This window comes from Pseudonaja textilis, chromosome Z (genome assembly GCF_049901715.1).
Source record: "Pseudonaja textilis isolate UNSWEBS1 chromosome Z, rPseTex1.2, whole genome shotgun sequence".
NCBI lineage: Eukaryota > Metazoa > Chordata > Lepidosauria > Squamata > Elapidae > Pseudonaja > Pseudonaja textilis.
The window spans coordinates 84,417,527-84,429,577 of record NC_142008.1 but is presented as its reverse complement, the minus strand read 5'-3'; the positions used below and the strand labels follow the sequence as shown (position 1 = coordinate 84,429,577).

The window sequence follows — 12,051 nt, the reverse complement described above, 5'->3', positions numbered from 1 at the left end:
GAATTTATTTATATGCCATTATATTTAATAAAATATATAAACTTTCAGATATATCATGGGATCTTTGTTAAGAAGATGTCCTGACAGTTTGCAGCAATCCAACCAGTACACAAGTAAATAATCTAGCAGTATTCATTTATAGAAGAAACTTGTTTATATACAATAATATAAACCATGATGCTTCATGCAATACCTGCATGGGTATTGCATGAAACAATACCCATGCAGCTCTTGCAACATGCTAGCAAGTACAAGAACAAGAACAAGAAGCAATCAGAACCACCAGAACTCAGAACTCACAAAAGCTCTATATTTATGCAGACCAATTAGCCTAGGCCAGGCCTAGACTACGAGCCGTCTGACATGGCTCACAATAGGTGTTATTTTGTAGTCACCAAACTGTTCCCATTAGCTGACTTGTTGTTATGGCTATCCCAGCTCATAATCTCTTGTATACTGACATATCGCTCATTAATTTTAATATTATAGTGAGGAATCCTTAGTAAATGCATTTAGTTCTGCACTCAGAATGTGCCTGGTCTTTTGTAAATATCTTGTGCATTGTCTTGTCAGGTCTTTAACAAGTTGTTGTAGGCTGTAACACAGATCCAGACTTCCATAGCATTCTAACTATGGTTCCTATCCAGTATTTGTCTAGCTCAAAATTAATATTCTGAATTTATCATGATGTAATTTAACTCCTCAGCACAGGTAGAAATAACCATTTTGATTTTACTTTTAGTCACAGATTAATAATGCCATTCTGCTTATTTTTTTTTCATTCTCATCGTTTTTTTAAAACTAAAACATTCTAACCTTCAGATCCTAAGTTGTTTAAATCTTACTGGTCTCATTTTGTTTTTAACAGATCAGTCTCTCGTCCCATTCAGGGATGCCAAAGCAAGTCAGAATCAAAACTTCCCAATCTATGGGAGATGTAAACACTGCCTACCAGCCACTTGAAACCCGAAGCAGACACCTGTCCATCAGTGAGTGTATTAATCTTCCACTGCATTAATGACCATAAATAATAATGAGCTCTTTTGATTTGTGGCTTGTTATCTTCATGTTCTGTTATTAGCTACCCAAAATGTATCTAGCTCCTAGACAATCCTTAATTTTTCCCTTATGCTATAAACTCTTATCTTTCTTTTTTCACTCTTTCCTCCTTCACATCTCTACTATTAATAGTTATGTGGACTAAAAATTATGGCTTTGCAGCCATTTCCATCCATATCCATTCTGAACCACATCCATAAAAAAAATTTCTTTTTAAAAAAAGGATAACTCCTTTCCTTGCCGTCTGTTTCCTTTCCAGTCGCTGTTCTATTCATAACTTCCTGTCTTCCAGTGCTAGCTGTTTGAATTTTATTTAATTTTATATGATATCATATCTCTCATCCATAGCCTATGCACAAAAATATAAAGCAATTAAATCATTAATTGTAATGCCATTTGAAGAGCATTCAGTTAGATGTCAGCATTTGCACAGAACCTGTGGAGATACCTGGAGTGTTGTCTTGCCCTGTTATTTGGGAATAGTAGCTGTTTCAACCTATTGAACCTGAGGAAATGGATAGGGCTCTTATGTCTATGAACTTGGCAATTGCTTTTAAGATTTATACTCTTCTTTGCTGACTATCACTGCCTTGGAAGTGACAAGTAAGTAGGTTATTGATGACGAATGCATTGTTGAAGAATGGAGTTGTTCCTCTGTTTCTTAAAGATTTTTCTTGTAATTTTTATTTGCATATTTTCCCTTTTTCCATTTATAAAGTCACATCACTCTGCATTGTCAGAGTGCTTGCTTAAATTGTCATCAGATGAATCACACATACAGAATCTTGTAAATGTCTCGCTTATTGTAAGATCTATTGTTCAAGTTTGTTTGAAATGCATCAGCAAAATGTATCACTTTCTTTTCCGATGTCCTTTATCTTCTGCAGCCATTTAATAAGCATAATTAAATCTTCAGGTTCTCAGAATACAGGTCGAAGTTCACCCCCACCAGGATACGTCCCAGAGAGACAGCAGCGAATTGCTCGCCAGGGGTCCTATACCAGCATAAACAGTGAAGGAGAATTTATACCGGAGACCAATGAACAAAGTGTAAGTTGATGTTCAAAGAATTTATCAATATAAAAATATCTATACAATATATACTTATCAATACAAAAAGTGAGATTAAAATATGTTTAAAAATACATCTTGCAATGTCTATTAATTTCTTCAACTGAGCTTCTTGTATGCTACTTAGCAAATTATCTTACATTCAAACAGATCAAAACAAACCAGTAATCTTTCTTCCTACATATTATATTACCACTCATGCCAATTAGCAACAATGAGTTTCTCTTATTTTGCATCAAGGATGTACTACTTTCTTTATACCAGTGGCTGGCTACATTTGGTAGTATGTTGGGAGTCCATTTCAGAAAGTGGACTGAATTTGGATTAAAATTAGATTGGATTTGGTTACTTAAATGCAATTGAGGTGAGTATGTCCTGGATATTTACTATTTCCCTGTTTTTGGTACAGTAATATTATTCAGCATCAACTTTGGAAAGTGTTTGGAAACTACAGTCAAAGGCCTTGGGCTTCAGAGGAATCATTTTCTTATGTGGTGATGATGCCAAATCTCAAACATGGGACCTTCTGCATGTTATATAATTATCTTCCTAGAGAGCTGCAGGCCATACCCAGCATGTTTAATGTTTTCATGTGTATATATGTATATGTAAACCTGCATTTTATATAGTACTAACTTTTTTTAATCTTAGCTTTAGGAATTGATTCTTTGTTTTCTCATAGAAATGTTGACATGCTGAGGACCATTTGTATATTAAAAGTTGGGATGGGGGTATTGGTTATGCACATCTAGGAAATTCATATATCATTAGGGAGGTCCTGCCAAACTCCAGTTTCTTCTGTTTCTTCTGTTTTCTCCTTAAGCCAAGTGATCAGTATTATCAATTAGAGGTAAGAATCAATATAGTTTTCACAATTACCTGTAATAGGAAAATTTCACTCTATACTTGATAACAAAATTCAAGACTCCCTTCATCCCTCTGGTGACATGCCAAAAATCTTCCCATACTAAAATTCAGTGATCTGGTTTTTTGTTTCTCCCTGTGATCCTGGTCGATATGGTTGGAAGGGATGGCATTGCTGTCAGGAAGAAGAAAACCCCTAGGTTTCTGAATTTCACTGTCATTTAGAACCTGACGGTATTACATAGCATTGTTAGGAGAGAAATTCTCTCGCATTGCTAGGAGATACATTGCTTCAAGGTTGTTGAGAGACAGTGTAAGCCACAAATCTCCTTTCTTCTTTCCATCAGTTCAGTACTTCTGCTCAAGATGTTAGAAGGGAAGAAGAAACCTAGTCCTCCTCTTCCTTTCTCTTAGCACCATTGACTGGAAAAATGTGTATATGTAGAAGAAATGGATGGGAATGCATAAGTGTGCTTCCCCACCCCGCCACCCACCCCGCTACCAGTGTAAAAACATTTTGACTCGAGTATCAAATTGGTTGCTACTTACAGGCTGTAGTTTTTCTTATGGTGACATATAATAGATGGAAATACTATCAACTGAGCACATGCCTGATTCTAAAAAAAAAGTCCCACATAATTAATCTTTGTCAGTTTTAATGAAATTAACTTAAAATCTCTGAATTCAATTTTGTATTCTGTCCTTCCAGCCCTCGGCTAAATTTAACTGAGCTTTTGTAATCTTCTGTTCTAGATGTTGGATCCCTTAAGCAGTGCTGAAAACTCCCTATCTGGTAGTTGTCAGTCCTTGAGCCAGCCAGGAGAAAGGTATTGACAGCAAGAACTGTCGATAGGAATTCTGTAGTAATTTCTCCATTACTTTAAATACTAAACTATTAATTTTTAACTATATTGCCTATATAGTTAGGCTGAAAATATAGAGGGGGGGAAATAAGATAGAACATAATAAATAAACATGTCATAAGCAGACTTTTGAATTATTATGTTTATTTTCCTACACAATTACGCAATAGTTATATATTGTTTTGTCTGTAAAATTTAAAAAATGTAAAATGTAACAAGAACATCACACAGAGAGAATACTTTGGAAGTCATGCCTTTATAACATGTAAGACTGTGTTCTTCTATTGTACTTTTCAAAATAGCCTTTCATTCCGAAAATCCTGCATGTCCAGAGCCCAGAGCTTTCCAGATAATAGGCAAGATTTCTCAGGTGAGATGTTATCTACACTGATAGTTGCTGGCAAATAAAAGGAACAAGTGAACTTTTCAGTAGTGTGTTTATTGCATTTGTTTTTTGCTAAGCAATATTCAAATGTACAGTTAGTATGTTTGGTAGATGTTTGGTAGATGTTAACAACCATCTGTAATAGGATAACAGAGATAGTTGAAAAACTAAATCATGCCTATATGTCTGATTCCTTTTTTACTGTAACAGATTGAATCTAGTGATTAAGAACCATTTTGGTCTAGTGGTTAATATACCAGACTAGACTAGAAAGTGGGAAATCTTTTAAGTTTTTTTTTAAGGGAGGTCTTTAAAAAGAGACTGGACAGCCTTTGTCTGAAATAAAATGGGGTCTCCTGCTTGAGCAGAGGGCTGGACTAGAAGACCTCCAAGGCCCCTTCCAACTTTTTTATTCTGTTTATTCTGACTTTCAAGTCCCACTTTAGCCATGAAAGCCAGGTGGGTGACTATGGGCATTGGATCAGTCACTCCCTGAGCAGGGTTGTTATTGTTGTGGAGAAAATAGGAGGAAGAAAGTGTGTTGGATAGAGCTCATTGCCTGGATGGATGGGTGGGTAGATGGGTAGATGTGTGAAGCCTGAACTGCCCAGTGCCAGGCCTCCCACTTCACCTCCCATAAACCTCCTTTGGAGGTCTTCTTCCCATGGTAAAGTCAGTGGTTTCTCTTTTTTTCTCTTCATACCACCTGTGGCAATATATATATTTTTTGAAATTATCTCTGTGTGGATGCATGTGTGATAATGTAATTTTTGCTTCTTTATTGTAGATCGTGAGAATCAAATCTTTGATAAAGCTGAGAAAAGTGGGACTTACCCTCGGCGTTACCATGTCTCTATGCAGTATAAAGATTACAATGATGGTGGGTGTGCAATCGCTTTTTAAACTTAGTAATAGGATTACTACTTCACAACACACTGTAAGAGTTTTCTGCTTCATCGGTTGCCAACCCCTTTTCTCCCCTCATCTTTTTTTAAATAGCTTGAAAATAGGAGGAGGAGGAGGCAGCAGAGGAAAACGTACCAGCAAAACAAATTTGTGTCCTTGCTTTTACTTCATTACATTTACTAAAAAAAAGAGACAGAGAGAGAGAGAGAGAGAGTTAGGAAAGGAGGACTGTGTTAATTCGAGATGTGGAGCTCCTGACTGTTCCAGGGTTATAAGGGTATGAAAAAAAATACCTTATAAGCAACCTCTTTTTGCTATCTCTAAAACAGTGCTTATATTTGTAATTTGTTGGGCAATTAAAAATGGATTCATAGATGATTCTGTGAGGAACCCATTTTTAGCAGCAAAAAGACTTTGGTTTTCCTCTCCTTCTCTCCTATACCTGCCAATATATATGGCACGTTGTTCAGATTAGCATAAGATTAGTCTGCATAATCTTAAAGTAGAATTGTTCAGTGTATGTTCATTTTTATTCTTCCTTGCAGAGAAAATAATCACATTTGATTTCTTGTACATTTCATTGAACTTCAATGTTTCATTGAACTTTCAGGTGTTACTCCCACCTCTGCTTTGTTGAATTAAGTCATTTGAGTGAAGTATTTAGCTTGTTTTCATGGTAGATCTTAACTATGCAGGCCGTAGAACATTTCCTCGCATTCGGCGCCAACAAGGCAACCTCTTCACACTGGTACCATCAAGCCGTTCCTTAAGCACCAATGGGGAGAACCTTGGTCTGACGGTTCAGTATCTAGACACCTGTGGTCGTATGTGGAGTGCTGACAGTGAGAATGCACTCACTGTGCAGGAGAGAAACATCCCAACTAAATGTAAGTTGAAGCTTCCAAATTCAGGAATATTTATTAATTCTTTCAAAACAGACCATGGTAAATTTTTAGCATTAATGAACTATTAGGATTACCATCGAATGCTATGTTGCTTGCAATAATAGATGGGATTTTTTTAACAGAGCGAATAAAACATATAATAGAAGCTGCTCTACAGGTATACGATCTGGAAGAAAATAGAGAAATCCTCTTTTTATTAACTTTTACAATGGAAATTTGGTATTATTAGAAAAGCAACATTTGTGTGAGGTGCTTTCTCTTTTGGAATAATGGATAGAAAGCTTTTTATGGAAAGACTATGTTCATTAAAATTATATACTTTTGTTACTTGCTATGTGTTCTGTAGACTGAGAATGGAGAGTTTATTTCAACCATATTCCAGTGTGGGAAGGGGTTTTGAATAGCTAGGATAAAAAAAAATGTAAGGGTATTCCCTAAATAAAATAGAACATTTGCCCAAATGCATTTATAACAGATTACAGATAATCAGGGTTGGGAGGCATTGTGTAGATCATCTAGTACAACCCCCTGCCCAACCAGGAGACCCTACACCATTTCTGACAGATGGAGTCCAATCTCTTCTTGAAAGTCTCAAGTGATGGCGCTCTCACAACTTCCAAAGGCAAGCTGTTCCATTGGTTGATTGTTCTCACTGTCAGAAAGTTTCTCCTTATTTCTAGGTTAAATCTCTCCTTGTTCAGTTTCCATCCATTATTCCTTGTCTGGCCTTCGGGTGCTTTAGAAAATAGCTTGACCCCTTCCTCCCTGTGGCAGCCCCTCAAATATTGGAACACTGCTACCATGTCTCTCCTGGTCCTTCTCTTTACTAGACTAGCCATGCCCAGTTCCTGTAACCGTTCTTCATATGCTTTAGTCTCCAGTCCCCTAATCATCCTGGTTGCTCTTCTCTGCACTTTTTCTAGAGTCTCAACATCTTTTTTATAGTGTGGTGACCAAAAATGGATGCAGTACTCTAGGTGTGGTCTTACTAAGGCTTTATAGAGTGGCATTAGTACCTCACTTGATCTTGATTGTATCCCTCTGTTAATGCAATTTAAGATTGCGTTAGCATTTTTGGCGACTGCTGTACAATACTGGCTCATATTTGACTGGTTGTCCACTAAAACTCCAATCCTAAACTTGTCTGGGAGTAAATTTTATGAATTAAATTAGATTGGGCATTTCTGTTGCCATAAACAATTATTTATAACTTATAAAATAACTTAACCTCAATCTGATACTTTCCATGTGATGTGGTGGATTATAATTCTCATTTTTGCAGTCACTGGCTGTGGATAGTGAAGGTTATTCTTCAGTGTATTTGGAATTCAATTTTGCAGTTGTTCTTCAATGCACCAAATTTCAGTAAGGTTAAATAAATTGCACAATTATTTACGTGAGCATTATAAAAATAGCTTTAAATTTGATAAAGAAATATTGCTAGATTTCAGTACTTTGCAAACTTTCAATTATTTCCAAGAGGAAATTTTGGAAGTTTACCTATGTGGATAAGTTTGTTTCTGTCTTTCTTGTTCATAATTAAGATCAGAATTTTCCTCTTTTTTTCTAAGCAATCAAGAATGGCAGCTTAGTTGACCTTAGAAGCTTCTTTAAAGGCTACTGGTAATCATTAACAAGAGTGCCAAGATAGATCATCATTGATATGGTGTAACTGGTCTTTGGGGGTGTTGGAATAGAAAATTTGTCAAATGCTGATGTGACTGTGTTCCTTGGAAGTAGCAAGTATCAATTAACTGCAGCATTATTTTAAGTTATGTATTTGCATGTCACAGTTTTCAGCTGAGATATTAGGCTTTTGTAATTTACATATGGGAAACATTTTTATCTTTCTTACTACTATAGCAATTAAATTATCTGATATAAATCAGTATTGTTGATGCCATGGTTAGGAAAGAATTATAATTGGAAAATGACTTGTATTTGACAGCTCCAAGTGCTCCAGTCAACTGGCGACGCGGGAAACTCCTAGGACAAGGTGCCTTTGGCCGGGTATACCTATGCTATGATGTAGATACAGGCAGAGAACTTGCAGCTAAACAGGTCCAGTTTGACCCAGACAGTCCCGAAACAAGCAAGGTATTTCCATAGCTACTGATGTTAAAATGCCTCTGTATTCCTCAGTTTCCACTTTCCTGATCTATAATGGCAAACTTTGCAATCCAAGGGTGCAATTACTCATGGCACAATTAAGGCATTTACTTAGCATTTTTTAAATCAAATTTCTGGTTCAAATTACTGGCTTCTTAGTTCTCCTATTTGCCTCTCTCAGCAATGGCATTTAATCCTGTTTTCTCCTTGTACTTACTGATGCATTGAGAGCAGAATAAAACAGTGCTGCAGTGTTGCTTAAGAGTTTGTGAACTCTCTCTGAATTTTCAATATTTCTGCATAAATATGAGCTAAAACGCAACTTATGAGTCATCCAAGTGGTAAAACTAGATGAAGAGAACCCATTTAAACAAATGAATCAAAACATGATATTTTTTCATATATTTATTGAGGCAAATTATCCAAAACACTGTATTTGAGGAGGGAAGGGGGTTCAAAATTAAAAAGAGTTCACAAACTTTTAAGCCCCACTTGCACGTTGACTTACATCTGATTATTGTGCTCTAACTCCAGGCCTTCTGTGGTTAGGGAGATAGAGACAAGGTAACAGTTTGCTTAGGAAAGAAATGCAGTACAAAGTGTAAGGAGATTTGTAGGTTTTTTTCTCTTTTAAATTTTTTATTAGTGATCAAAATATAAAATACCCTAAAATGAAAATAATGGAAAAGTAAATGAAGAAAAGGGGAAGAGAAAATGGAAGTCTAGGATAAAAGGTACAATAGAATAAGAGAACATATAGCCTCAACTTTTTGTTTTTTTCATAGCAATATCCACTAGCCATTTCTATAACAAAAATCTGTCTAATCAGCAAAACCCAAAGTCGAAGTTTCAATTTTTTTCCATCTCAAGCACAAAGTGTAGAAGTGGTTTCCAGGAGGAAACAAAGTTAGCTGTATTTTTTTTCTTCAATTAAAGCAGTCAATTTAGCCACCTCTGTTAACTCCATCAGCTTTTGCAACCAGTCATCCATTATAGGAATCAAAGTATCTTTCCATCTTTGTGCATAGGTCATTCTTGTTGCTATCAGCATCTATAACAGGGGTGTCCAACCTTGGCAACTTTAAGGTGTGTAGACTTCAACTCCCAGAATTCCCCAGCCAGCTGGCTGGGGAATTCTGGGAGTTGAAGTCCACACACCTTAAAGTTGCCAAGGTTGGACACCCCTGATCTATAACATTAAAGTTCCATCCCTGCCCCCTTTGTCCATTAAGCTTAAGAGAAAAGCCTCTGGCTTTATCTTTATGTTCACTTTAAGTATTAAGATGTGAATCGTACTGTAATATATCTTTGCTTTGTCTCAGACCCACCATAGAAGTTCCTTCTTTACATTTACATTTGAAATACCTATATACCTATATAAATTTTGACAATTTATTCAGTATTAAATACCAGTGGTATTTAATCATTTTATTTTAAAAAAAACTTTAAAATTATAATTTAAGGTAAATTTTAAAACCTTTCTCCATATATTTTCCAATTGTTCAAACATTATATTCAAAAAATGCCCATTCAATCCTACAATGTTTCATTCCAATTTCAAAAACAGTTTATAAACATTAGTAATTATGTGCTCATCATTACCACATAGTAGTTTCCAATTTATTTTTCGTGAAGGCAAATCCATAACTTAAAATCTAATTCAAACCTTTCTTGAATTGTAAATATGTAAACCAATGACAGACAAATTTGTTGTAGCTTTTAATCCATGCTTTGATGGTGACTTGGCAGTCTCCACAAAAATAATTATTTAATGTCTTTTTCTCTTGCAGGTCTGTTTTCTTTGCTTGATCTTATTTAAAGCAACCTTGCTCCAGGGCAGAACAGTGTAGCTATAGAGAGGGTAACATTTTTATACTGGCATATTTAACCAGTATAAACATGATGTTGAGATCTAGGATTATGATTTATTATACCCAGAGAAGCCAGCATCATAGTTCTATCTTTATGATAAAGTGTGTGGTTATAAATCCTGATTTATTGGGCACAATACTATATACTAGACTCATATATAGAGATGGCAGAAAAACAGGAGAGAAAAGCTTGCATGTATCTGATAACATTCTGATTTATTAAGACATAAACAGTATTTTCAATAAGGTACCCACACAACCGTTATGTCCTAAAGATTTTTATTTATTTATTCAACTTTATTAAGTTTCAAAGAGACATAAAATACGAAATAAAAAGAGAAATTGAGGGGAGGAAGGAACACAAAACTGTCCTAAAGATTTTTCTGAAGTTTGGGGTATTTCTAAAATGAAATCTAAGAATTTCTAAATTTCATTCTGCCTTGTGGTGATATTGTTAATGCCTACTGTTAGTATAGCATAAACTTTAATTAGAATGTAATGTTCCCCCATTTTTAAAATGAAAACTTATCTGCAGAGAAATAATTGGGTTGTAATTTTTTTACTAGTAGGCTTGATAGAATCTGAAAACAGCAAACACATCACAAAAAAGTACTCCAACATCTGTCTATCACACACATATATATAGTCATTAGTCATTAATGCCTACTGCTTCTTAAATATCAGCTATAACACATTTGCATAACGTGAATAAATTGTATTTTGTGAAATTTCAGGCTTAATTGATTGACTGAAAAATCTATGTAGTTTAGCAATTGGATAGTGTTAATGGTTACATCACTAATAGAAATGAATCAGCATGGGAATAGATGAATGACATCTTATGCCATTCAGAAATTAGAATGCAAAGTTTAATGTTGCAGCAAGTACCTAAAAATTACCACTTTTGCAGTTATATTATAGACTCTCCTCTTTGTGGAATTGGATTTAAGGTTTTATGTCAGATATGTCAGTTATTGTCCTTTAAAAATAGCAATATTATTATATTTAATTTCAAATGTGTAGGAGGTGGAGAGAGAAGATGAACTCTCATGACCCATCATTTATTAGGTTAGGTTGCCTAAGTTTTACCTCCACTAAAAAGTGGCATTTATGTGGAGGTCACTGTCCTATGTCTTTCTCAAGGTAATCTGGCAATTCTTATGCCTGTAGGAAGTGAGTGCATTGGAATGTGAGATTCAGCTACTGAAGAACCTTCAGCATGAGCGGATTGTTCAGTATTATGGATGTTTAAGAGACCGAGCAGAAAAGACCCTGAGCATTTTCATGGAGTACATGCCAGGGGTAAGAGTTCTATGGATTCTTTAGAAAGTGGTTTTAATCCATCTCAGATTTAAGTAGGATACAGAGTTCATTACTTTTTAATTCCCTTCAATTTCATTAGAAAGCCAGTTTTGTGTAATGATGAAAGGCACCTGGCTAGAAACCTGGAAACCTGTCTTATGCTCCAAGCCAACTGGTGACTTTGAGCCAGTCATTCTCTGTTCTGAGAAAAAGGCAACAGCAAACCACAGCCAAAAACCTTGCTAAGAGCAGTAGATGAACTAGGTACCAGGTAGTCACTAGGAATCAAAACTGACTTGGAGGCACAAATATATAGATGTAAATATATATATTTATATATATTTCCTGCTTTTCCTGTGAAGGGTTCTGTCAAAGATCAGCTGAAAGCCTATGGTGCACTAACGGAAAATGTTACTCGAAAATACACTCGGCAGATTCTTGAAGGAGTCTGTTATCTTCACAGCAACATGATTGTACACAGAGATATTAAAGGTAAGAGATTCACCAAAATCCACCTGGGTTCATATGTTCTATTATGCTTATTTATGTCATAGATGAAAGGAAATATCTCTTATCTGTGGTAAATATTAGCTATGTGTTTTCAAGGTAGCATTAGTATCAGTATCCTAACACTGTTCAATAAATGAACAAATGCTATTAACAATAGATTAGATGGTATTGAATTCATGTGCTTATAATTCTCTCCAAAATGTATT

At 35.4% G+C, this 12,051-nt stretch overlaps 2 protein-coding genes across 3 annotated transcripts in view; one reads left to right on the top strand and one right to left on the bottom strand.

Annotated features, from left to right (window-relative positions):
- The window catches only part of MAP3K3 (mitogen-activated protein kinase kinase kinase 3), a 56,791-nt gene that overhangs the window by 31,629 nt on the left and 13,111 nt on the right, over nucleotides 1-12,051 (top strand). Inside the window, exons 7-15 of one of the 2 annotated variants that reach the window (XM_026717265.2) lie at nucleotides 869-989; nucleotides 1,976-2,109; nucleotides 3,748-3,821; nucleotides 4,160-4,227; nucleotides 5,030-5,122; nucleotides 5,844-6,035; nucleotides 8,002-8,150; nucleotides 11,204-11,335; nucleotides 11,698-11,827. In XM_026717265.2, coding sequence (XP_026573050.1) covers nucleotides 869-989; nucleotides 1,976-2,109; nucleotides 3,748-3,821; nucleotides 4,160-4,227; nucleotides 5,030-5,122; nucleotides 5,844-6,035; nucleotides 8,002-8,150; nucleotides 11,204-11,335; nucleotides 11,698-11,827 — 1,093 coding nt within the window. The remainder of the gene's footprint in view (nucleotides 1-868; nucleotides 990-1,975; nucleotides 2,110-3,747; nucleotides 3,822-4,159; nucleotides 4,228-5,029; nucleotides 5,123-5,843; nucleotides 6,036-8,001; nucleotides 8,151-11,203; nucleotides 11,336-11,697; nucleotides 11,828-12,051) is intronic. The other variant, XM_087917335.1, reaches the window with a different exon arrangement.
- Nucleotides 8,610-12,051, bottom strand: part of LIMD2 (LIM domain containing 2) — a 45,118-nt gene continuing 41,676 nt past the window's right edge. The window contains exon 6 of the mRNA XM_087917353.1: nucleotides 8,610-8,701. Within this exon, the coding sequence (XP_087773479.1) occupies nucleotides 8,667-8,701 (35 nt within the window). The 3' untranslated portion in view covers nucleotides 8,610-8,666. The remainder of the gene's footprint in view (nucleotides 8,702-12,051) is intronic.